The 26,588-nt window shown below is 45.7% G+C and overlaps 1 protein-coding gene and 1 non-coding gene across 3 annotated transcripts in view; both read right to left on the minus strand.

Annotated features, from left to right (window-relative positions):
• Positions 1–26,588, minus strand: part of Snx9 (sorting nexin 9) — a 90,435-nt gene that overhangs the window by 13,485 nt on the left and 50,362 nt on the right. Inside the window, exons 5-11 of one of the 2 annotated variants that reach the window (XM_057762606.1) lie at positions 25,711–25,803; positions 22,849–23,014; positions 17,830–17,980; positions 17,041–17,125; positions 14,237–14,362; positions 14,015–14,132; positions 3,141–3,271 (exon numbers count right to left, since the gene is read on the minus strand). In XM_057762606.1, coding sequence (XP_057618589.1) covers positions 3,141–3,271; positions 14,015–14,132; positions 14,237–14,362; positions 17,041–17,125; positions 17,830–17,980; positions 22,849–23,014; positions 25,711–25,803 — 870 coding nt within the window. The remainder of the gene's footprint in view (positions 1–3,140; positions 3,272–14,014; positions 14,133–14,236; positions 14,363–17,040; positions 17,126–17,829; positions 17,981–22,848; positions 23,015–25,710; positions 25,804–26,588) is intronic. The other variant, XM_057762607.1, reaches the window with a different exon arrangement.
• Positions 18,617–18,689, minus strand: Trnak-cuu (transfer RNA lysine (anticodon CUU)). Its single transcript has one exon. It is a non-coding gene; the product is annotated as a tRNA-Lys (tRNA).

Below are 26,588 nucleotides of genomic sequence, written 5' to 3' on the forward strand. Positions count from 1 at the left end.
CAAGACTGACAAAATTAACTGTTGTATCTCTTTCAGGAAAAGGTGAAATTTTTCGTGCTGTATGTATGGGAGTCTAAGTGTATGTATGTGTGCCATGTACAGTGCCCGCCGAGTAAGAGTGCATCAGATCCACGGACCTTCATTTTAGTGTTTCTTAAGGAGACTTGGGGCTTCCATATTAGGCGAGGCTGGCTGGCCAGTGAGCTCCAAGATCCATTTTTCCCTGCTTCTTCAGCTCTGCAATTACAGGAGCGTTGTCACCAAGACTGATTTGTCTTTGTGTGTGTGTTCTGGGATTCCCTAGCCCCCACGGTTAAGCCTCTCAGCTACTCTTTCCCTTTGAGTTTTCACGTAGGACATCTTGATTAGGTCCTTTATTTCTGTCAATTTTTCTTAGTTTTACAGATAGGCCTTTTATATATTTTCTTGTATTTATTTCTAAATATTTCATAATTTTAAAGTTGATAGACTTTTTTAAACTTAATGATTTGGTGATAAAACTGCAATGACTTTATCCAGCTCCTTGATAACCACTTATTTCTAGCGATTCTAGGGAGTCTCAGGGGTTTTCCTCTGTTCACCACATGTTACTACTAATAAACAGAGCGTTGCACCGCTCTCTAGTTCTGCAATGTCTCTGACTGCCGAGGAAACTGTGGTCTAACAAGGACAATGCTTTACCAGAACCACAGCAAGAGACAGGAGTAGAAGAGAAGCCGGACAGCGAGCAAATGACTCAAAGTTCATTCCTTTTTCTTTTCTACCACTTCTATCATGAATTAGCAACCTTGAAAGGCTGCTTCATGTAAAACAAAAGCAATGTCTAAGATTTAGCCTTCTTCTTAAGCAGATTATGAGTACAATAGGACCTTTATTAGTGCTTTCTAAACTCTTGACCAATCAGTACGAGACCCTCTGAAATCCTGTGGGCAGCCAATGACCGACAGTAAGTGTGTGTGTGTGTGTGTGCTCTGTACAGTTAGTGCTTAGAGACATTTCAGGGCTCTGCTGCGCAGTTCTGGTAACCATGTGCTCAGCACATGGTTTCAGGGCTCTGCTGCTCCAGGGACTCCTAGGCTGCAGCCCTTCACACCAGAAAAACCAGGGTTGGCTGCAGCAGGCTGCAAGGCTTGCTACTGACAGACATGCCTCAAAAGCACAGCTGAAGCGCCTAAGTGTGTGATATGCACCACTTGGTGACACACAATACACCAGCCATGCCTATAAAGTTCAGAAAGGCAATCTCCGAAAACAAGGCCAAAGTGTACTTTGTCAAGTGTACTTAAGCATGCAGACAGAGTGCGAATGTTCAGCCCAATTTGTAAATGCATCACTTCTCCAAGGAAAAACCACTATGAAGTTGAGCAAGGACATCTCTCTCAGAAGATTCCAATGGGAAGGAAGGTATTCTATGAGCTGATTAAAGACAAAAATAACTTGGTCCCGTCTTTCCCTAGGTCATACTAGATTTAGCATTTCTGTTTCTTCTGAATGGGCTCAGCTTTCACTCTTCAGTGTTTTACAAAATCTGCAACATTTGCTCCCTGTAAAACTACAGAGAAAACATCTCTGGAGAATAAACGACACAGGAGGAACATGGAGGAACATGGTACAAGCTCATCAGGAGACGGCTATTTTCAAAGCTGACGAGGTGTCAGGGTGGCAGCTTTGCCTTGGTTTTTCACAAGGAACGGGTAACCACTGGCACAGTAACTACTAGGGAGCAGGCAGAGCAGCATTTACTCGGGACATACCACCTCTGCTACCGGAAGAGGACTTGGCTCTGGGATGAGGGCTCAGTCTCCGATCTATTTCCCTACAAGGTACTGAGGTGGTGGGAACTCACAGACTCAGATGACTCACGCAGTCACACACACACATGCCAGCACACAGGTGAGAGGCCAAGGGAGGGCTCTACCACTTTCCATCTTTGTCCTCTGAGACAGCGTCTCACTGATCCTGAAGTTAGGATGGTGGTCAGCAACTTCTAACAATCCTGTTTCCATATCTCACAGTGCGGGTTATCAGGTGCACACATGCACAGTGCAGATTACAGGGTGCACACGTGGACAGTGCAGATTACAGGGTGCACACGTGCAGTGCGGGTTACAGGGTGCACACGTGGACAGTGCAGATTACAGGGTGCACACGTGCAGTGTGGGTTACAGGGTGCACACGTGGACAGTGCAGATTACAGGGTGCACACGTGGACAGTGCAGATTACAGGGTGCACACGTGCAGTGTGGGTTACAGGGTGCACACGTGCAGTGTGGGTTACAGGGTGCACACGTGCACAGTGCAGATTACAGGGTGCACACGTGGACAGTGCAGATTACAGGGTGCACACATGCAGTGTGGGTTACAGGGTGCACACGTGGACAGTGCAGGTTACAGGGTGCACACGTGCAGTGTGGGTTACAGGGTGCACACGTGCACAGTGCAGATTACAGGGTGCACACGTGGACAGTGCAGGTTACAGGGTGCACACGTGCAGTGTGGGTTACAGGGTGCACACGTGGACAGTGCAGATTACAGGGTGCACACGTGGACAGTGCAGGTTACAGGGTGCACACGTGGACAGTGCAGGTTACAGGGTGCACACGTGGACAGTGCAGGTTACAGGGTGCACACGTGGACAGTGCAGGTTACAGGGTGCACACGTGGACAGTGCAGGTTACAGGGTGCACACGTGGACAGTGCAGGTTACAGGGTGCACACGTGGACAGTGCAGGTTACAGGGTGCACATGTGGATAGTGCAGGTTACAGGGTGCACACGTGCAGTGTGAGTTTCAGGGTGCACACGTGCACAGTGCGGGTTACAGGGTTCACACGTGTTGGAGATCTGAATTCAGGTCCTCATGTTTGTGCACCTGAACCCTCTGGAAAACACTTCACATCTGAGCACACTGTGCGTCTGTGTGCCATCCACCAGCCCCTCTCCGGTGCACGCAGCCTGCTGGCCGACAGTTCTCTCACACCACATGACACACTTCCTAGGCACGGAATCGGGCTTCTGTCCCTTCTTGTTTGGGGGTTGGACTGACACAAAACAACATTGCTTTGGCTCCTTCAGCTGTAAATTCACCCTAACTGTGCCAGCTCCCACTTCCCTATGACCGCGGTGCTAGGCTACACCTGCCTTCTCATCTCGGAAGTTCAGGAACTGCTGGAAAACTTCACTCTCAGACACCACGGGATGCCGACACATCCTTGTCATCCAGGCCTGGAGTCGCTCCATGCGCATCTTGATAAATTCCTCTTCAAAGCGACCTAGAGAGACACAGCCAGAGTGACACATTACTCCTACAGAGAATTCACACTGGAGCTCCTGTGACTACTGGATACTGCGCAGAAAGCCATTGTGAAAGGCTCAGAAATTCACAAGAAGGATGTGTGTATGTGTGAGTTCGGTGTATTGTGATATAAGGTGGAGTGTGTGCGCATGTGTAAGGGGATGGAGGCAAAGCACAATGCTCAGTGTCCTGTACTATTACTCTGCCTTGTTCCTTTGAGACAAGGTCTTTCACTAGCCTAGAGCTAGGTTTACAGCCAGCACACGTGTGATCACGCCTGGTTTTCATGTGGGTGCCGGAGGCCTGAGCTCCTGCTCACAGCTGTTCTCACGGCTGAGCCATCTCCCCAACCCCGACTCTTTGGTTTAGTTTAGTGTTGGTTTAGTTTTCTGAGACAGGGTTTCTCTCTGTAGTTTTGGAGTCTGGCCTGGAATTTGCTCTGTAGACCAGAACTCACAGAACTCAGCCTGTCTCTACTTCCTGAGTGCTGGGAATAAAGGCGTGCCCCACCACCACCTGGCAACTCTTTAGTTTTTCAAAAAAAAAATATTTATTCATTCATTCATTCATTCATTCATTCATTCATTCATTTATTATGTATACAATATTCTGTCTGTGTGTATGCCTGCAGGCCAGAAGAGGGCACCAGACCTTATTACAGATGGTTGTGAGCCACCATGTGGTTGCTAGGACTGAACTCAGGACCTTTGGAAGAGCAGGCAGTGCTCTTAACTGCTGAGCCATCTCTCTAGCCCCAACTCTTTTTTTTTTAATTTTATTTTTTAATATTTATTTATTTTTGTTGAAAAAAATTTCCGTCTTCAGACCCAACTCTTTATAGTTTTTAAGAATGGAGTTCTAGGGGCTGGACCGATGGCTCAGCAGGTGAGAGCACAACCACTCTTTCAGACGACCTCAGTTCAGCTCCCAGCATCCACAGGGTGGCTCACGGCCACCTATAACTCCAGTGATCTGACTCTTCTGACCTCCATGGGCTATTCCAGAGGATCCAGGTCCCTCATGGGCTCCTGCACGCACACACACACACACACACACACACACACACACACACACAATGGGGTGTATGTGTGCACTCCCTGAAGACTGTAACTTTGTTCTCACTCTTTTTTTTTTTTTTTGCTTTTAGGGTTTTTTTAAATTTTTATGTGTGTGAATATTGCCTGCATATATGTACCACATGTGTCCCTGGTGCCAAAGGTACCATAAGATGGTGACAGAGCCCTCAGAACTAGAGAGAACTATAGGCAATTGTGAGCCACCATCTGAATGCTGGGAACTGATCCCAGGTCCTCCGCAAGAGCAACAAGTGCTCTTCACCACTGAGCCAGCTCTCCAGCCCTTCTATACAGTCTTGTTAAGTTAAATGGCGAAGACAATTACCCTGGACCATACCTACCCTAGACCTAACAGCCATGCTGCAGCAAACATTACTGAGCAACTGTTCCTGTTTTAGAATAGAGAGCTTGGCAATCATGACACAGCCAACATCAATAAGCAGAGATTTTTTGTTCTTACAAAATAAGCTCCGTATCACCTGAGAGCCTAAAGGTGGAAATTCCGACACAGCCAGGTGAGGACCTGAAGTGACCCTATCCCCAAGAATCAATGTGAAGCCATCCAATGCCGACAAAATAACCACAGCCTACTCTGGAGATCAGTGAAGACCAAGAGCCACCTGACAAGTGCCTTTGCTGGAAAAACTGCTCAACTCCCACCAAGAACAGCGAGAACTTGTAGCATTCTAGGGATGCTCCATCTCTGCTGCAGTGTGCCTCCCCACATCTCAGAGGCCATGCCTGGCAAGGCAGGCTGTGGAGATCAGCTGCAGCATCCTAGACATAAGAGCAGGGGGGGAGATGCCTATTCTCAGGAACACTGGTGCCAGGCAACCTCGGGGTGAGGAGGGAGAACAGTGGCTGTGCTTAGCGAAGATGGCAGAACAAGCACACTCTAGGGTAAAGCTGTGCAAAACAGTGGGCACCAGATGGTGTCTAAGTCACATGCTCGTGCCCAACCACGAGACTGTAGACATGCAAGGGAGAAAGAAAAGGGTCCAGGTAGGAAGCAAGGCACAGTGTAGTGCCAGCTGCATGGTAGTCTAAGGCAGCAGGATTATCTGAGTCCAGGAGTTTGGGGCAAGCCTGGACAACACAGAAAGACCCTGCTTCCAGAAACAAATACTACCCCCCAAACAACAAAAACAAAACAAAGGACCAGGACAAATAGAGGCTGGAGATAACCTGCTGTGACCCAAGCTCTGAATGTCTTCTACTTAAAGTTACATCAAGAGAAGAAAGATCCTGCTAGTTCATGTGCAGAAGCAAACCTTAGGACGCCAGTCTTAAACACACAGACACAAAACAACTGAGTTCCTGGACACCTGCGAACCCCTCTAGAGTCAAGTCTCTTGCCAACCCTAAGATGGCTCCCTTAGATAGGATATATACTTCGCTGCTCCCGTATCCATCCTTCCTATATCCCAACCATCCCAATCCCCCGAGCTCCTCCCATCCTCCCCTTCTCATATTTCTCATCCCATTTCCCCTTTGCCCCATGCCACCTCACCCGCAAGTTCCCATTTTTTGCCCTGCAATCTTGTCTACTTCCCCCTCTCCATGCGGATGACTATATGATTTTCTTTGGGTTCACTTTCTTATTTAACTTCTATAGGATCGCACATTATATGCTTAATGTCTTTTACTTATGGCTAGAAACCGATTATGAGTGAGTACATCCCATGTTCCTCTTTTTGGGTCTGGGATACCTCACTCAGGATAGTGTTTTCTATTTCCATCCATTTGCACGCAAAATTCGAGAAGTCATTGTCCAGGAATATGTCCCCAGCTGGTACCTTGGGCAACTAAGGAGAGGGAACCTGAAATGACCCTATCCTATACTGATGAATATCTTGCATATCACCTTAGAACCTTCATCTGGCGATGGATCAAGGTAGAGACAGAGTCTCAATTTGGAGCAACGGTCTGAGCTCTTAAGGTCCAAATGAGGAGCAGAAGGAGGGAGAACAAGAGCAAAAAATCAGGACCACGAGGGATGCACCCACCCACTGTGACAGTGGAACTGATTTATTAGGAGCCCACCAAGGCCAGCTGGTCTGGGACTGAATAAGCATGGGTTGATTCCGGACTCTCTGAGCATGGCGGTCAACGAAGACTGATGAGAAGCCAAGGACAATGGCACTAGGTTTCAATCCTAATACATGAACTGGCTTTGTGGGAGCTTAGCCTGTTTAGAAGCTCACCTTCCTGGACGTAGATAGAAGACCTTCGTCTTCCCGCAGGGCAGAGAATTTGGACTGCTCTTCAGTATCGAGAGGGAGGGGGAATGGTGTGGGGGGAGGAGAAGAGGAGTGGGGATAGGGGGAGGGGAGTGGGGGGAGGGGGCAATATTTGGGAGGAGGGGAGGGAAATGGGAAACGGGGAGCAGGTGGAAATTTTAATTAAAAAAGAATAAAAAATAAAAAAAAAAAAAAAAAAAAAAAAAAAAAAAAAAAAAAAAAAAACAACTGAGTTGTAAGGGAGATAGTATTTTGAGATTCTAAAATTGCATAGGCCAGCTCCTTATGCAAACAAAATACAAACAGCAACAACAGAATGTGGACATGTTGAAACAGATTCTCAGCAAGGACCAATGTTCATTTAAACAAGCAAACAAACAAACACCCAAACAAACAAAAAGCCAACAAGAGCTTGGCTAATAAGAAGCAAACTAGGAAATATACTGAAGAAAAAAAAAACAGTAGAAATTGTTACTAAGTGTAGCTAGATGTTGAATATTGCTGTCAAAAAGCAGAACAGTTTCTCTAAGTATGTTCAAAAAACTATCAGAAAAATTAAAAGACAACATGACAATGATCAACAATCAGAGACCCTAAAGGACACAGAATCACAAAAAGAAGTGAACAGAATGCCTGGAGTTGGCAGTGCAGGGACTGAAACGGGAAATTCACATCAACAATCAACAGAAATGCAAGATGGCAAAGACAAGACTGTGTGTCCAAAGAGCTTCACACTTAGATGCAGCAGGGGCAAACCCCAAGTGTCATCAGCAGCCAGGCTGGTGCTTGTGTGGGAAGAAAACAGAATTAAGGGCTGACTTGTAGGGACAAAGCAGGTCGATGGTGGTGGGAAGACACTGGCTGTGCACCATGGAAAACAGCAGCTGAGGATCCTATAACCAGCAACCTGCCCTTCAGATGTGGGAGCACCTCTGTATGCTGTGAGTAGGTCTTATTACTTCTGGGTAATAAAAAAGCTGTTTTGACCAATGGCTTAGCAGAGTAAAGCCAGGTGGGAAAATTGAAGAGATATATAGAGAGAGTAGGTGGAGTCAAGGAGATGCAATGTAGCTGCAGAAGGAGAAAGATGCTGCTGGAACCTTTCTGATAAGCCACAGTCTCATGGAGATAATGAGATAATAGAAATGGGTTAATTTAAGATGTAAGAGCTAGGTAGGAATATGCACAAAGTGTTGGCCAAGCAGTGTTTTAATTAATAAAGTTTCTGTGTGATTATTCGGGTCTGGGAGGCTGGGAAACAAACGAGCAGTCTCTGGTTACAAAATGGCACCTACCGTCTGAGGCATGGATCCACAGAAAATCTAAAAAAGCTTAAGAAAAAAAAGGCTTACAGACCCACAAAAATGGAACCAATCTCAGCTTCTTGGTGGCTGCATTATTTTCAGATAGACTCTGTTTGCTGGGGGTGAGCAGAGGCAAGGCTCTTTTAAGAAAAGGCTTCCAGACTCAGATTTAGCAGCAAAAACTCCAAGGCTTCTTTAAGAGATATGATATAGAGATAAACACCTTGAACTGGTATGGATCTTGGTCTACTGACACAAATTTAAGGTCGATTTTGTTGCACTGTGTATAGGTATTTCTGTTCTTATTTAAGATATTGTGTTTGTGGCGAACATTTAAAAATGTAATATGTAATTAAGAAATAAAGATTAATAGATAGTCATATATAATAATCAAACTTTTAATTACATTAGTTAGGTTTTCTAGCAATAGAGATATATTTCAGTTAGATAATCTTCAACACTTCAAAGACCTACAAAATACGGCATTTAAAAGGTTTTAAAAACTCAGACTTTTCTCAACAGCGAGACATGTCTACTTCAAGAGGTTGATGGGCATTGAAGAAAGTCATTATGGAATTAGCCTTCAATGTGACAAGGCTAGCCATTTGGGCAAGAATCTGCTCTTGCCTGGATTGTTTGATGTTATGGTGTATAACCTGAACATGCAGGACCCACAGAAAAATTAGTGCTGAACTTGCCTAAAGGTTAGACAGTCTTTCAGGGTTCCTGCTTCATGAAAGCATCTACCAGACATTCTACAAGTCACAGAAGAAAGTGACTGACAAACTACCAATATAGGCAGAACTGTCTTTGAAATTGCCTGCTTCATGGAAAAGTCTGCCAGACACTATGGACCTGTAGGCTGAAGATGGATGCCCCAATATTACAGAGGAACTTTGCATGACTGTCCAGGCAGCGAGAAATCTCTGTAAATTCTAGAGTTTTGGAAGTTGTTTACAATGCACTTCCTGTTTACTTAGGCAATATTATATCCTTCTGGAGTCTTTGATGGAGTTCAAGACAAATAGTTACAGTTTTCCTTAGTTATGATATAAGATAAATTAGATATAAAACTTTACAGTCACAAAGATAAAATAGATAGAATATTTTCTTTCATTTTGCCAGATACAAATAGACTAAATATTGTAACTGTAATTCTTACTTGATACCTGTTTTATATGTAATTTTACTATGTTAAAATTAAAACCTTCCTTTTTATTTAGATAGAAAAGGGGAGATGATGTGGTTTACCCTCTGTATGCTGTGAATATGTTTTATTATCACTGGTTAATAAAGAAGCTGTTTCGACCAATGGCTTAGCAGAGTAAAGCTAGGTGGGAAATCCAAACAGATATATATAGAGAGAGAGTAGATGGAGTCAGGGAGATGCCATGTAGCTGCAGAAGGAGAAAGATGCTGCTGGAACCTTTCTGATAAGCCACAGTCTTGTGGCAATACACAGATTAATAGAAATGGGTTAATTTAAGATTAAAGAGCTAGGTAGGAATATGCCTAAGCTATTGACCAAGCAGTGTTGTAATTAATATAGTTTCTGTGTGGCTGGGAAACGAACAAGCAGTCTCCAGCTACACCCTTCAAAAATATAGGCAAGGGGATTGAGACAGCTCACTGGTTAAGGGCACTGGGTGCTCTTCCGGAAGATGAGTTTGAACTCATATGATGGTACACAATCATCTGTTAATTCCAGTTCCAGGAAACTCAATGTCCTCTTCTAGCCTCTATGGACACGAGGCATGTAGGTATGTAGGCAAAACAGCCATAGTCATAAAAATAAATACATTAAAAAAGGATCAGTCTGAGGATGTGCTCTATCTGATTTAGTGATATTAATCAGCACTGTGTAGTTTTGGCAAGAAGATGAAAGAGAGAGTAAATGAGCTCAGAAACAAATCACACAAACAGTCAAGTGAATCTGTGCAAAGGGCAGATGCAATCACAGGGCAAGGAGTCTTTCTGGTGTCCAGATGCAAACAAGTGAAGCACCACTTCTGCTGTGCTTACAGCACACAACAGTCAGCCACAAGTACATCAAACATGAATGCAGAACCTCAAACTACCGCTTTTAGGAAAATGTATCATGAACTGAACCTAGAGGTTTCGTGATACAACATTAGGGGCACAATTCATAAAATCCCGACATGCTGGATGCTAAGGTCAGATGAAATGTCTCTCACAGGATCTGGCGTCCAATGCTGAGTCCCTAGCTTGTGGGACTTTAGGAGGCTGGGTTCAGCAGGGTGGAGTGGGTTACTGAGGTGCCCCCTCTCTCCACTCTCTGCTCTGCTATGCACAGGCACAGTGAAACCTCTACCACGTGAGCCCAAATTAACCCTTCTCCCTTTAATTAAACTGTTTCTTTTAGATATCTGTCACTAAGACACGGGATTTCTTAAAATTAATGGCTTGTGCTACACACTGTTTGGAGAATAAAAGGGCAAGCTGCAGTTGGGGCAGCCATGTGCACATCACACACTGATGGAGAACTGTTTCTAGAACATATACAAATAAGTCAGCAATAAAAAAATAGAAAAGGCAAAATTGCCCCCCCCCCCTTTTCTTTGCAGGGTTGGGGGCAGGGTTTCTCTGTGTAACAGTTCTGGCTGTCCTAAAACTTGTTCTGTAGACCGTGCTGGCCTCACAGGTATACACTGGCCTTTGTCTGCCTCCTGAGTGTTGAGATTAAAGGTGTGCCCACCACCGCTGGACTGAACAGGCAGAATTATAGCAACAAGGAACTGATCAGATACTGTCAAGGACAGGAGTAGAGGAAGGAGCTGGAAACAAATGCTAATGCTGAGCATCATGAAGTTTTGGGAGGCAACAGAACTACCCTGTGTTACAAACAGTGGTGGTTACAACACTATAAAAGTCGGTACCAAGAACAAACTTACTGCATATAGTCTAAAGGGAATTTTCAGAAAATGCAGCCTCAACTTTCTTTCAGAAGAGTACACACGATGGACCCATCTACCAACAGCATGTGCTACCTAAAGCGGCATGCCAACACCGTGGTCTCAGCCAAAGCCTCTCGTATCTAAAAGCACTACCAGTGCACACTTGGTAGGAGCGCGGGGCACTACCACTGCACACTTGTACTATGAAAGCCTAATGACTTGGCCCTCAGTCTCAGCCTTGGGAAAGATGGCGGCCTCCCTCACTGACAGAAGGACCTGGCGGTGCACACACTAGGATGCCCTGCACTCCTCCTAGAGCAAAGGAATCAGCGCCAGAATTCATTAGTCAGGGACTGAAATTTGATCATTTTTATTTAATAATACTCCTTGTGAAAATCCTTCAGATACAGCTGGCTCAGCTAGGACTTTGCATAGCATTTTGTGCTTACTAGGTATTTTATACCAGGTTCCAGAGACTTGTAACCATGTATGTTTATCCGTTTTCCATAAACCTTACCTAAGTTTTCATTAAGAATGTGAAAACAATCTTTTGGAATCCCAAAATACAACCTGTCTGATTCTGTCCTGTTTTCATAAAGAATGAAATCTGCAAACAGAGTATGTCACCTAAGAAACTTCGTGGACAAGCGTCGTGACATCATCTCCCGGACTTCCTCTTCCTTTTGTCTGGGAGTTCAGTGAGGGGAGTTCACACACAGCACTGATCTTGTGGGTACCACAAACAGGAGGCGAGGAGAAATAAGGCTGTTCTGTGCCTCTGAGTGTCCTCGGCACGCCTCCAGAGAGTGCTCAAAGCCCGACTTTCTTCAGACTGAGGATGCAGGAGGATGCTGTTTGCTCGCTATGCCATGCCCCTGGCTGCATGCCTGCTCTCCCCTTCCCCCTTTTAAAGACAAACTTTAATGTGGAAGGACTGAGAGCTCTATGATGCTTTAAACCAACAATGAATTACTTGGCTGAAAACTGTCGCCTGTTCATTTAAAAACCGTGAAGCACATGCTATGCCAGCCTACTGAGTAAAAGCAGAGAATAAAATTCAAGGGCACAGACTGACATTTATAACATGTAAAAAGAACTGGAATCAAGTCTACTGCTTTAAAAAGAAAGCTCTGAGTTGGGCAGTGGTGGCGCACGCTTTTAATCCCAGCACTGGAGAATTTGAGACACCAGCCTGGTCTACAGAATGATATCCAGGCACGCTCCAAAGCTACACAAAGAAACCCTGTCTCAACACCATCCTCCACTCCACCTCACCCCCCAAAATCAATCAATCAATCAATCAATCTATCTATCTATCTATCTATCTATCTATCTATCTATCTATCTATCTATCTATCTATCTATCGAGAGCTCTGATTTAAAGTAAAAAGGGTGACGAGAAGAACAGGGCATGTGATCTGAACGGGTTGTAGAGCAGTGTGTGGGTCTGTGGCCCCCTGAGTGAAAGGCAGCTACGCTCTGCAGCACCCTGGGGTCCAGCCCTACAGAAACACTGCAGCAGCACTCACAGACCTGCTGGATGCGCCCACCCAAGAGCAGGATAGCATCCTCCACCCCACTGCGACAATGTCAAATTTTTGAGGTTTCCAAAATAAAATAATCCAAGCCCAAACAACTTCTTTAAAAACTAAAAAATTTCATCTCCACAAAACAAGACAACAAAAAGACAAAATGAAAGCCTCCAGAGGACAGTAAACAGAAAACAAAGTAAAATATAAAGTTTTAAGAAGAGTGACTTTTACTGGTCTTGAAGATGCTATTTCTAGCTAAAGATTAGCTGGTTCAACCTCATAACACAAACATAGGATGCTTGAGGATTGAACACAAGCTCCCTGCTTTGGATGTTTTGGGGTCTGTCCCCTCTGCTGTGAAGAGCGGAGTGCTCACCCGTAAGCACAGGGACCGGCCGCCGGGGACAGAGTGGGCTACAATGCTGAAGTCTCACCCAGGAACTGCCATCTGGTGGTCTAAGATGACTTGTGGTCCCTCCCTAAGTTCCTCAGCTCTTACTGAGGGTTAGGCCTTCTTTGGCCTTCTCTTTGGGTAGGGCCTTGTTTTCCCCCCAATTCCTCTCTCCTCTCTCCCAGGCCCTTCCAGATCTGGCTGGCTAAACCTCACCCTCGCCCTCCGTCCATTCCTCTCCACAGGGAATGCTTTAGTCACTTGAGAATTTCTACCTATCTATTGAAACTCTTAGTTTCGGGGACGCTCAGCCCCTTTACTAACCCCATGTTCTAAGTCATGCTTCTCATTGAAATCTCAAGCATTTATCCCCGTCCCACACTAGAAGAGACTCAAGTCTGAGATGACAGGTTTTTTTTGTTGTTGTTGTTGTTTTTTTGTTTTGTTTTGTTTGGTTTGGTTTTTCAAGACAGGGTTTCTCTGTAGCTTTGGTGCCTGTCCCGGAACTAGCTCTTGTAGACCAGGCTGGCCTCGAACTCCCAGAGATCCGCCTGCCTCTGCCTCCTGAGTGCTGGGATTAAAGGCGCGCGCCACCCAGCTGAGATGACAATTTTTAAGAACAGAGGCAAACCCTTTCTGAGCAGATGTACAGGGGCAGAAGGTGGATTACTGAGCAGAGAGTTTCTCATTTTTAAAAGGTATTTTAGTTATTTTAAATTTGTGTGTGTGTGTGTGTAATGTGCACATGAACGCAGGTGCGGGTGGAGGCTGAAGCTGGAGTCGTAGGCAATTAAACTGAAGTTGGTCCCTTGTAGTAGCAGTGCACATTCTTAACTGCTGAGCCACCCTCCAAACCTCACTTACCAGACTTCTGGGGGCAGGACAAAGTGGAACGAATGTGACACTTAAGTAAACAAGGAAAGGGAGAGGGTAGAGTGTGTGCTGCAGAATTCTTCCTCAAGAACAACCCAGAGCTGACTTCTCCGTGTGTTCTCCACACACAAGAGAGCAGGGCGGCAGAGCCTGTCTCTTGTCACTGGGGTCTCAAGCTTTTGTTTTCATTTTAGGCTGCTCAGATTTCTATTTTCTAAGGCTCTATTCTCACACTTAAAAAATGTACCTTTTTGGTAAAAGGAAATAAAGACAATGACTTTTCTAGAATTCCAGGTACAGCAAAGTTTTCCACTTGTGCCCCTGCGCATCAGGAGCACCACCCAGCCAGCTCTCCACCTGCTACTGTGAATGGCACAGCCTACACTCACCTGTCACCTGCTTGTCTGGAAGAGAAGGGATCGGAATGGCAGACCCAAACTTGACTAGGAGACGCTCATACAACCAGTCAAAGTGCTTATACCTGTGGTTTACGGATCGATTAGTGTTCTGCAAAACAAGGGAGAGAGAAGAAAGCATTATTGATGCCGAGCTCTGAAATGGAGAAAAAGCACGCGGCGACAGCAGCCATCGGGGCTGGGGCAGGCACTCACGGTGGGCGTCAGCTGGTACTCAATGTAGCTCTTCAGACCGTACATTTTGGACCCTTTCCGGGGATCCGCGACCACACAGTCAAAAGTAGAGGTAGGGTAGACCCACATTGGGCCGTAATCGCCAACCTAAACAGTGATCAGGACAAGTTAATTCTGTAACTTGGGAAAACAGTAACACAAAGAACAATTCCTTTCAGAACTGAGGTCCTACGGCAGCCATTCTTGCTCCTTTGGAGACGGAAGGGCTGTCTGTAGTTCTAGTAGACCACAGCTGTTCAGATGAACCCATCTTGTCCATGTGGGCATCTTGTCTCAGGATGAAGAGAAACTGGCTCACATTTAGGGAGCTGAGTACAGAAGCACATCCTCCTTTAGACCAGAATTTAAAGCTAAATGGGACAAAGGGCTTTTCCTTTTTAATTTAAACTTTTAACATTGACTATTTGTTTATGTGTGTGTGTGTGAAAAAATTTATGTATCAGGATTATGTCAATGATGTCACAGTCTCAGTTTTTATACGCACTCTCGTCTGGTTGGTTGGTTTGTGTTTTTCGGTTTTTCAAGACAGGGATTCTCTGTGTAACTTTGGAGCCTGTCCTGGAACTAGCTCTTGTAGACCAGGCTGACCTCGAACTCACAGAGATCCACCTGCTTTCGCCTCCCAAGTGCTGGGGAAAAGGCATGTGCCACTGCCAGCCTCATCTGTTTTGAAACTAAATACAGGGCTGACTGGTAAAATAATTTTCAAATAAGCAACTGGTCTGTGAATGATGCTTGAAGCAGTACTGTCCTAACTTCTAAACAGTATGAGCCTGGCCACAGCTGACGGCCATTATTTCGGCCATGGTAAACCTGGCCACCACTGACGGTTATTATTTAGGCAATGGTGAGCCTGGCCACAGTCTGACGGCCATTATTTCACCAATGGTGAGCCTGGCCATAGCCTGACGACCATTATGTCAGCCATGGTGAGCCTGGCTACAGCCTGCTGGCCATTATTTCAGCCATGACTAGAAGTAAAAAGAAAACAAGGAAGACCAATAGATGGGGCTACAGAGAAGTCTATGCACGCTGAGAACGGCAAAGCCAGCAAGTGCAAGGGGACAGAAATGCCCACCTCTCATTCTGTCCAGAGGTGGAGGAAGGAAATGCCGGATGGGTATGGAAGCCCAGGCAATGGTCACTGCAGAAGGCGCCTGAGGACTGGAGATGGTTAACAAGGCACTAACTAAGAGGTCTCTAAGAACACAACTAAGCTGCCTCAGGGCTATGTCTGCGAGGCTCTGCTAAGCCCTCATCTTGAGCAGCAACCCTCTGTGATGAGGACAAAGGGCAACTGCCTGGTCCTCAAACTCACTAGGCCTAGGTTGTCCGTATGTAATGTTACTTTTTATCCTAGGCCTAAACTGGGTCTCTGTTCTGTCTTCGTCTCCTGAAGACTCAATGGCTTTCCCATTTCTTCTGCTATGTGAGAAGCTGCACAGACAGGTTTGCCCACAGGCCTCATGGGTTTCTTTCTCCTAAAACTCATAGACAAAGCACAGGCTGGACTTCATGCTCTGTGTTCTACCATAGTCACGCCTGTGACAAAGTCCACACTAGAATGTGAGGGGCAAATCATGGCTCTTAATTCCACAGAGTTTTAAATTTAATGAGAAGGCTCATGATATATGTTGCCCCCCTGCCCCCAGCCTGGAACAAACAAAAAGATTCAAATCTTTTTTATTTTTTTTTTTCGAGACAGGGTTTCTCTGTAGCTTTGAAGCCTGTCCTGGAACTTGCTCTGTAGATCAGGCTGGCCTTGAACTCACAGAGATCCGCCTGCCTCTGCCTCCCGAATGCTAGGATTAAAGGCGTGCTCCACCACCGCCACCACCCGGCTCAAATCATAAACTACTCAGAAGGTAATTGCCCCATATATGCTTTGAGGGACAAAGGTATTATGGGCTTTGGGATATTGCACTTCTATTTGGCGGTTCCTAGAATTTTAAACATTTTACAAATGAGGAAAAGTAATTAAAAGGTCGATTATCATTCCTGGTATTTTATCATGGGCCCCTGAAACCAAAGATTACAGCAAAAAGCAGATGGTTCCTTGGGCTTGCATGCAACCATGGTGATTACATTCAAGGCTTCCATCAGCTACAGGTTAAGTCAATAGGGTTACAAAACAGTCATAGAGCTTTTCCCCCTAGAATTTCACTAGATATCGCCTAGATAGAAAGGTATTAAGAATCAAAGTATGGGATGAGACCAAAGAGCATTTGTCATATTATGTAATAATCATTTCACCAAGACAGATTCAACTGTTATTGGTTCCATTAGCTCCCAGCTTTTATTTGTTAGCCCCTTATCTTGGGCTGACAGCTGGTTTACTGAAAGAAATTCTATTACCAGTATATTGGGAAAAGCACCTTATGCTAATGATGTGCTCTACTTTCATCAGGGTAGAAACCTAAATATCTGAACTGAGCTTATTGGCTGAATAAATAAGGCTGGTAGAAAACAGAATGTGATTATGTCTTACAGTCTAAGACATTTAGAAAAGGAAAAGTATTAAAATGTGTGACTGATGGTTGAACATTAATAGTTGAAAGATAAAAATAGAGAAAATTGAGAGAAGCAGTAACAATCATTAATTTATGCTGATTATCTTTAGTATGCCTAATAACATATTGTCAACTAGCTGGGACAGTATAAGTGTGCTTAAAAATACTTCCAAAAAAGACTAACATTCTTAGCTTAGACATTATAAAAAATTTTAATTAGCAATAAAACAAACAGACAAGAATGAACAAACTTACAATGATGGGGATTTTCTCTTTGGGTTTTGCTAGCTGCTTGGCCAACAAGTACTGTTCTATGCCAGGCTTTGCAAATCCAGGAAATCTGAACATGAAGATAAGTGCTGTGAGTCTCTGTCCTTCCTCATACACTCTACAGTTCCCACTATGTGACCATAACACACTGCACACGCTACAGTTATCACCATGTGGCCATAACACACCACACATGCTACAGTTATCACCAAGTGACCATAACACACCACACATGCTACAGTTCTCACCAAGTGGCCATAACACACTGCACACGCTACAGTTATCACCATGTGACCATAACACACCACACACTCAACAGTTCTCACCACGTGGCCGTAACCCACTACACACTCAACAGTCTCACCACGTGGCCGTAACCCACTGCACACTCAACAGTCTCACCACGTGGCCGTAACCCACTTCACACTCTGCATTCTCACCACGTGGCTGTAATCCACTGTACACTCTACAGTTCTCATCATGTGGCCATAACACACCAGTTTTAACCTTGTTCTGTCTTTCAGATGGAAACTGTAAAGTGTAATCAAGTGGCCAATAGCCAGTTAGCTACTCAGTGAGGCTTGAGCAGGGGAAGGGAAGCCTATGACTCCAGCATAACTGAATAAATGAACACTTCACTCACTAGCCTTGTGAAACGGAAGAAATGAAGTCAGCTTCTAAACTAAGACTCAGTAGATTACGGACTAGGAAGAAGTACAACTTCTCTTACATGGCATAGAGAGAGTAGACATCCTCTGCCCCCCTTAAACTCACTTGTTAAGGGGCAGCTTCATGGAAGAGGCACCTGGACGGCTGTTTCCCCGCTGGAGGCCCCCTGCTTCAGCTGATTCTGAGTCCTTAAAGTACGAGGACGAGGACTTGGGGTCATCCCACTCTTCATCCCACTCATCGTCCTCAGCAGTTGCTGGGGGTGGGGGGAGACAAAAACCAAAAACAGCAAGAGAGAAAACATAAGTGGAATTGCTTAAGTGCTGGAGCTATCCAGTTTTTAGGGAGATGTAAAGCAGAGTCCAGTCTGAATTGAAGAACACAGGCTTTGCAGTCTCGAGGCTTGACTTAGGAATTCTGCCTTTTTTTTTTTTAATGCAAAAGACAAATGAGAACTAAGTTAAACAAGACAATTAGGGTGAGGGAGAATTGTCTGTAATCTGTCAATCATGTTTTAAATAAACGCTGATTGGCCAGGCAGAAAGTATAGGCAGGAAAACCAGACAGGAATTAGAAATGATGTAATGAGAACAAGAGAATTCTGGGAAGGAGGAAGATGATTCCTCCCATTCCTGCCCAGACCACCGAAGCAGCAGGATGTGATCTGCCCCACTGAAAAAAGGTACTGAGCCCCATGGCTAACATAGATCAGAAAAATGGGTTAGTCAAGATGTGAGAGTTAGCCAGTGAGAGGCTAGAGCTAATGGGCCAATCAGCTTATAATTTATGGAGACCTATGTGCGATTTTCTCTGGGACTAAACAGTTGTGGGGTACCTTGTGGGACAAGAAACCCCAACAAACAAGGAGGCCCTGTTCAATGTTACAGAATGGCGCCCAACGTGGGGCTTGAACCCACGACCCTGAGATTAAGAGTCTCATGCTCTACCGACTGAGCTAGCTGGGCGTCCGGAAGCCAGGTGGCAGGAACATAGCCCACAGCTCCTTCTACAAATTAGGTTAACAAACTCTTTACAAGTGCCTCAGTGGATAGCTTCTTCAGTCTGTGGTGCTGGGGAAACTGATGTCCACACACAAGAACAAAACCTGGGCCCTTACCTTATGTCATCTAAAAAAGCCAAAAGAAAATCAGTTACTTAAATACCCAAACCATAAAACTCCTGAGGATAATGGGGAGAAACCCCTGACATGCCCTCAGCTCTTTGTCTAGGTGTCACACTGAAGTCGAGGAAATAAAACAAAAATAACAAGTAGGGCCACCTCCAACCCACAGGCTCCAGCACAGCACAGGAGGCAACAACCAGTGAAGAAACACACAGCCTACAGCTAGAAGAGAAGGCATCTGTGAACCCTAGTGTGATAAATGGCCAGTGTTCCAGACATACAGGGAACTCAGGCAATTCAGCAGTGAAAGACTGGAGAGACTGCTTAGCAGTTAGGAGCACTTGCTGCTCCCAGCATGCAAATGATGCCTAACACCTGTCTGTAACTCCAGTTCCAAAGATCGAATGCTCTCTCCTGGCCTCTGAAAGCTCTGCACACTCACAGTGTTCAGAAGGACAAGCAGGCAAAACACTTATACACATAAAACAGACGTAAATAAAATCTCCAAAAAAGCAACACCAGCTCCTCAACAATTCAACAATGGGAAAGCAAACACCACAGGCCTCTGTACTCAGGCTCCACTTCCATTATCGATGGTCAACGATGGCCTGGGATATAGTAAATACAAGGTTTAAGAAAGAACCAGTGTGTAAGTTTTGCATATGAAATCTTACACCTCCTGCTCCATCCTGCTTGGGGTGAGAACTTTCCCCATGCCCAGCCTATCAGGTTGTTGTCTTGGTCATCAGACAGACTGAGTGGAGTCACAGTGTCTATGTTCAAGTGCGAATGCTAATGTTGGTACAGGAAAGCACAAGAATGGTGGGGAGGCCAGCAACTGAGATAGATCCAAGAACAACTATAAATCCTTCTTGTACGTGAAAAACTGAACGTTTTTTACTTATATAGGAAAAAAAAGGAGTTGTGTGCTATTATAGTTGCTAGGATTTATAGGAAGATTGAGTCATTGGCAAGAGTACAGACAGAATGGTGTCCTTTTAGCCCTGATATGAATGGAAGTCAGCAGGACTACAGAAAGGTATGGGACCCTTAAACACTGGGGAATGGGGAGAGCCTGACTTAGCCGCCCATTAGGAATTACATCAGCACCTTGAAGAGCTATCTTCACTCCAACAGTCACTGGAGCAATACCTGCAGTAGCCAGGATGTGGAGTTTATCAGCACATGAACGGGTGAAGAAATTGTTAAATGCATACTCAATGTGATATTATTTAGATAACACTATGGCACACACTTAAACAATCCCAGACCTAGAAGGCCAAGTACTAGCATCTCAACCATATGTAGAATCTTCAACACTACCGAGCATGTGGAAGCAGAAAGAACTGTTACCACTAAGGAAGGGGAGGGGATGGAAGGATGTAGACAGGATGGGGAGAGGTGTAGGGATGTGGACAGGATGGGGAGGGGTGTAGGGATGTGGACAGGATGGGGAGGGGTGCAAGGTGCAGACAGGATGGGGAGGGGTACAGGGATGTAAATGGGACAGGGAGAGAGTGCAAGGATGTAGAAGAGATGGGGAGTGGGATGCAGGGATGGAGATGGGATAGAGAGAGGTTGCAGGGATGGAGATGGGATAGAGAGGGGGATGTAGGGATGAGGATGGGATAGGGAGGGGGATGCAGGGATGGAGATGGGATAGAGAGAGGATGCAGGGATGAGGATGGGATAGGGAGGGGGATGTAGGGATGGGGCTGGGATAGGGAGGGGGATGTAGGATGGGGATGGGATAGGGAGGGGGATGTAGGGATGGGGATGGGATAGGGAGGGGGATGTAGGATGGGGATGGGATAGGGAGGGGGATGTAGGGATGGGGCTGGGATAGGGAGGGGATACAGGGATGTAGGCGGGATAGGGAGGGGGATGTAGGATGCAAATAGAATGGGGAGGGGGATGCAGGGATGTAGACGGGATAGGGAGGGGGATGTAGGGATGCAGACAGGAGGGCAGACAATGCAGCTTCCAGGAGTAAGTCATGGTTCTTATGCACGGCCTGGGGCAATTGCCAATGTTTTATTGTATACTGGAGATTTGCTAAGAGATTTTAGATACTCTCAGGAAACATTTAAGTGTGCACATGCACACACACACACACATCATGTGAGGTGATGGCTTGTTAATGTCTAACTGCAGTAATCACTGTCTTATAGCTCAAATATGGATTTCTTTTTGAGACAGGGTCTCATTACATACTTCTGGGTATTCTGTAACTCATTTTTGTAGACCAGGCTGGCCTCAAATTCACAGAGATCTACCTGGCTCTGTCTCCCAAGTGCTGGAATTAAAGACATGCACCACCCAACCCTGTTTAAAAGCACTGTTTTGTTGCTCTGAGCAGCTTCTGATTAACACAGACTACAGCAGTGTGACCTGGTTACCCACCCCCCCAAAAAAAAGCCTCCTAGTGGCTTTGGCGTGGACAAATTTAGTCTTACAAACTTACAAACAAACAAACAAACAAAAAAACTTCTTAATTCAAAGGCATTAGAGAGAAAAAGGACAACACCTCTAAGAACAACTGCTTAGCAATGATGACAGATGCAGAAGAGGCAGTGAGTCCTCTGCTGTTGGGCTCTGTCGTGTCACATAGAAGCTGAGAGGCTCACATGACAGGCTGTCAACACAGAGCAGTCCTGGATCTTTTTAGTTCCAGAGCTGACGAGAAGATCCTTGGGGTGGGGATTGTACTGTGTATGTGTGTGCACATGTACATCTGTGTGTGTGGTACATGTACATGGAACCTGACATGAACATCCTTTCAAAAGCATATGTGTTTGCACTGTGTGTGTGTGCACAAGCACATCTGTGCATGAAGTGCCCACAGAGGCCAGCAGAGGGCACTTTATCCCTTGGAACTGAAGTACAGACACTCAGTTGCCATGTGAGTACTGGGGGGATGAACCCTGGTGCTTTTAAACACGGAGCCAACTCTCCAACCCTGACCATGTGTTTTGGGAGAGTCTCTGGCTGGCCTGGAACTCGCCAAGTGAGCCCTAGGGCTCTGCCTGTTTCCATCTCGGTGCCACAATGCCTGGCATTTTTTCAATAGGTTATGGGGTTCAAACTTAGATCTTTTGCCAACTAAGTTACGTCCTCTGTTCTAAATATCCTTTTGTTTTTTCTGTCCAGACAGTTTCTCTGAGTTCCTTTGGCTGTCCTGGGACTCTCTGTAGACCACCTGACCTTGAACTCACAGAGGTCCACCTGCCTCTGCCTCGTGAGTGTGTGCCACTACCACCCCTGCTTGGTGCAAATATCCTTTCTTCATCTTTGGACTGCCTCTCCTTCAATACATCTCTCCTCTGCTTAAAACCCAGTGAGCAGAGCCTCCTGAGCCAGTGCTCGTGCCTTGGCATTTCCTGGATGACTGGAGTGTCTTCTACTCCAGGAGACCCATGATGCACTGTGGAACTGAGCTCACCTCCTTAAAAACCAGCTATGAATTACTGGATGTTCAGAGTCTTCAGCCCATCTCCCTCTCTGTGAAGAGGAGACTGGCTGGAGAGGAAGTAAATAATCAGCCATGCCAAGGGGATGACTTTCCCACAAAACCCCCAGGGTCACAGGGTTCTAACAGTGTCTTCACTGGTGAGAAGAACATGCAGGTGCTGGGGGCGGTGTGACAGGAGAGGCCTGGAAGCACCACCTCTCTCGACGCCTCCCTTAGGGACCTCCTCATCTGGCTGCTCTTGTGCATCCCTTGATGTACTTCTTGTAATACCCTGGCAACAGTAAGTCAAGTGATTCCCTGAGTTCATACTGTTCTAGCAAATTCGTGGACCCCAGGAAGGTTCCATGGGAGGCAATGCTGGGAGGCATTACCAACAACATCCTGAGAGGTGCCTACTATTCCAAGGAGATGGCGTCAGCATTGAGGAGATGCACGACCCTCCAGCCAGAGTTGCTGAGCTGTGCTGACGTTGAGGATAGCAACATTGGCCTGCTTTTCCTGTAAGTCACTCAAGCAGAAATCCCCTCACCTGGTCCTTGGTAGGCCTGCGGGTGGCCGAAGGCAGCGTCCCAGTTGTTAGTGCTGTTTCTCTGGGCACCAGCCCCATCTGTCCTGGTGCCCCAAGCATCTGAGCTGTCCCAGTTCCCAGATTTGGGGGCGTTCCAGGCTGACCAAGGGTCATTGCCACCACCAACCTGTGTGGGAGAGGAACAAGAGAAAGAGTGTTGTGATGTCTGGAAACGGGCTCACAGGATGGCTGAGAACAACAGACGTGCTGGTAGAAGCAACGGAAACGCTTTTCAATTTCTATGTCGAACCCAAGTGAAAACACAGGCAAGTGTGGTGAGTAACAGCCCGCTCTCACTGATGCGCACATCCCTTGCGTCTGCTAGAATGCCATTTTCCATTGACCTTAACTGCTCTTGAGTAGGTTCTTAACTGGACTTTTAAGTAGGTCTTGATTCTCATTTTAAAGAGCAATACACACACATTAAAGAAAAATTCAGTGGAGACAAGGATAAGTAGCTGAACAACAGGCCTGCCACTTTAGAATGTCTACCTGGATGTAGGGCAAACACAATCCCTCCTTGTTCCATAATTCACTGATTATGTATGTCCTCTCTACCTAATCCTTACCCCAACTAACTTAAGCACTGTTCCAACATCCAGGAGCAGTAGATTCAACACAGCTGCCTGTCTGAAACTTTACATCTAAAAGCCACTGAAATTTCCTAAGACACACACACATACACACACACACACACACACACACACACACACACACACACACACACAGAGGCTATATAACAGGCTACTGCCTGTGTAACCTCATCCTGGCTGTTTCAAGCCATCTCCTGAAAGAACTTACAGCATTATCTTAAGTGGCTGAGAAAACCAACCTTGTAACCAAAGGACCTGAGAATGAACTTGGGATGGTCACAAAGGTAGCAGTGACAGGTGTGCGCATCACACACTCATGTATCTATTCCCACAGGGGAGCTATGATCATGACAGATGCAGTCAATGTGTTTAATAAGCTACTTCCTGAGAACTACATCCAGGGGATTGCGCTGTGGGACAGCATGTTTTTATAAACCTAGGCAGACAAGCTATTATCCACCAAGGCTGTATGGGATACATAGGAGCCTACAGCTCCTAGGGCCACAATAACAAAACAACATGAGATGAAATCAGGTAGAGAGAATGATTCGATTACGAGATGCAGCGCTCACGGCATGTCTGACACAGCTGCGGGGGCGGGGCAGCAGAGGTTTTATAGTGACTTCTTGTTCAAGAACACTACACCAGCGGGCTATGAAGCAGAGTGGATAATAAAGCAGCCAAGCAGCCATTTGTCCCTGTGGTGCCCTGTGCACAACCAAATGCACACTTTTACACGATGAACAGTGGGTAGGTCAGCAGGGTCAGCACAAACACACACACGTGAGTGATATATTCTGTGAGGCCATTGATGCAGCACTAACGGGAGTGTTCGGCTCCATCTGAATCTTATGGGGCCACTCACATGTAAGCCCATCACTGACCTAAACATGGGCTACTCAGTGCTCAACTTCACAGCACGGTGGAAAGGCCAGACACCAGACACCTAGGCGAATTCAAACTGCTCTGTAACCACGGGCCACGTAAATTTCACGTGCGTACAATGACTAAGGATGCAGGCTCTGATGTTTCTCTAGGCCTGAATCCCAGTTTTCCTACTTACTAGCTACTCACATATGAGCAATCCACCCTTCTCAGCTCCCACACCGTAAGAAGGAATTGGCAACTCTAACCTCTCAGTGTGAACGGATAAGTGCATACGCTACTGACAAGTGGGGTTCGGCAGAGTTATCTTTCTATGTGAGAATTCACCGGGAATGTAGAGAAACACCTGATGAGGCAGGAAGCCTAAGGGCTGGACACCAGCCTGCTGCACAGCAAGTTCTAGAGGCTGCCTGGGCTCCAGAGTTAGACACCACACCAAAATAAATGACAAAGAAAAGAGCTAAGCCAGGAGTTCACTAAGTAGTTACCTCTTCCTCTATGCTAAAAGGAGGAGGTCATATAACGGTTACATTTCCAAGCAGTTTAAATGCCAGGTCACATTACTGGAGACATTTTAAAATAAAGAGATGAAAACTAGACATTTAGAATATTTTCTACGGGGCTGGAGAGATGGCTCAGAGGTTAAGAGTATTGCCTGCTCTTCCAAAGGTCCTGAGTTCAATTCCCAGCAACCACATGGTGGCTCACAGCCATCTGTAATGAGGTCTGGTGCCCTCTTCTGGCCTTCAGGCATATACATAGATAGAATATTTTCTACCCTCCAAGGATCTGCTTCCTTTGGATACCCTGAAGAGCAGAAGGTGGAAGTGAAGCTCGGTGGTAATGTCCACTACTTGGGCTTTGGGAGAAACACTTTCTAGGCACTTAAAGCCAAGAGCTTGGTGTTTTCAAAATCTAATCAGAATGCAACGTGCTGGGATATAATGATCTATTTTAAAGATCCTTTGGCCACTTATTTCTTTGCCTGTCTTGAAACCACAGGCTCAGCCATACACTAACCCACTCCATTTCATAGCCAAGGGGTCCCACTTCCCTAGCCTCTTCTTCCCCATTTCCACTGAGCAACACTTTCAGCCCTTTCTTTTCTGCCCCTTCTGGTACCAGGGTCTACTGTCACTCACTAGAGCTCACTGAATGCCGGGCACACACACCAGTCAGGCCTCAGTAAAAGTCTTGGCTGGCAGCCTGCAGGCCCTGACTCTTCCATCACATCTGGCCGACCAAGACCCAGAAGAGCTTCCTCAAATCCCCACATATGAAAATAATACCTGTCGGGCTGGTAAAGGATTATTTCTTCATGTAGTTATTCACACCTCAAATTTACCTTATTTATGGAAGAAGAAGGAGAAGGAGAAGAAGAAGAAGGGGGTGACTGGCTGAGACTTTCAACACAACCAATTTGAGCCAAAATGTTCACCTTAAAATAGAAAGGTACTCAGTGAGCGGGGACAACATATAGCAAAGTTTTAACCAAAACCAGAAATTTCAAAACAAAGCCAAAAAGTTCCAGCATGCCACCTACTCACAAACAATGCACACAGCAGCCAACTCTGTGGTAGTGTGCTGTATCTTCCCAAGCCTGTTTGCTTGGTACCACACAGTACCACTGAAGCACTAAAAATAATCGCAAGCTACAAGGGGCGTGGGAAGTCCTTCTGTATATGTGTTCCTTTTATTGGTTAATAAAGAAGGTGCTTTCGGCCAATGGCTTAAACAGAATATAGCCAGGCTAAAATATATATATGTATGTATGTATGTATGTATATATATAGAGAGAAGACAGAGTCAATGAGAAGCCACGTTAGCTCCGCTGGAGACAGACGCTGGAGATGGAACTTTACCCAGTAAGCCACAGCCATGTGGTGATACACAGATTAATGAAGATGGGTTAACTAAAGATATAAGAGCTAGCTAAAAATACGCTTAAGCTATTGGCCAAATAGTACTGCAAACAATATAGTTTCTGTGTGGTCATTTCATTGTCTGGGCAGACAGGAACAAACAGCCTCCCCCAACAAATTGGTGCCCAACATGGTTGACTATATCCACTAAAACAGAAAAGGAAAATGGTGTGGGAAGTCCTTCTGTATACGTGTTGCTTTTACTGGTTAATAAAAAAGCTGCTTTTGATCAATGGCTTAACAGAATATAGCCAGGCTAACAGAGATACACACAGGGAGCAGGCAGGGTCAGGGAGAAGTC

The sequence above is a fragment of the Chionomys nivalis genome, chromosome 2 (genome assembly GCF_950005125.1).
Source record: "Chionomys nivalis chromosome 2, mChiNiv1.1, whole genome shotgun sequence".
Taxonomy (NCBI): domain Eukaryota; kingdom Metazoa; phylum Chordata; class Mammalia; order Rodentia; family Cricetidae; genus Chionomys; species Chionomys nivalis.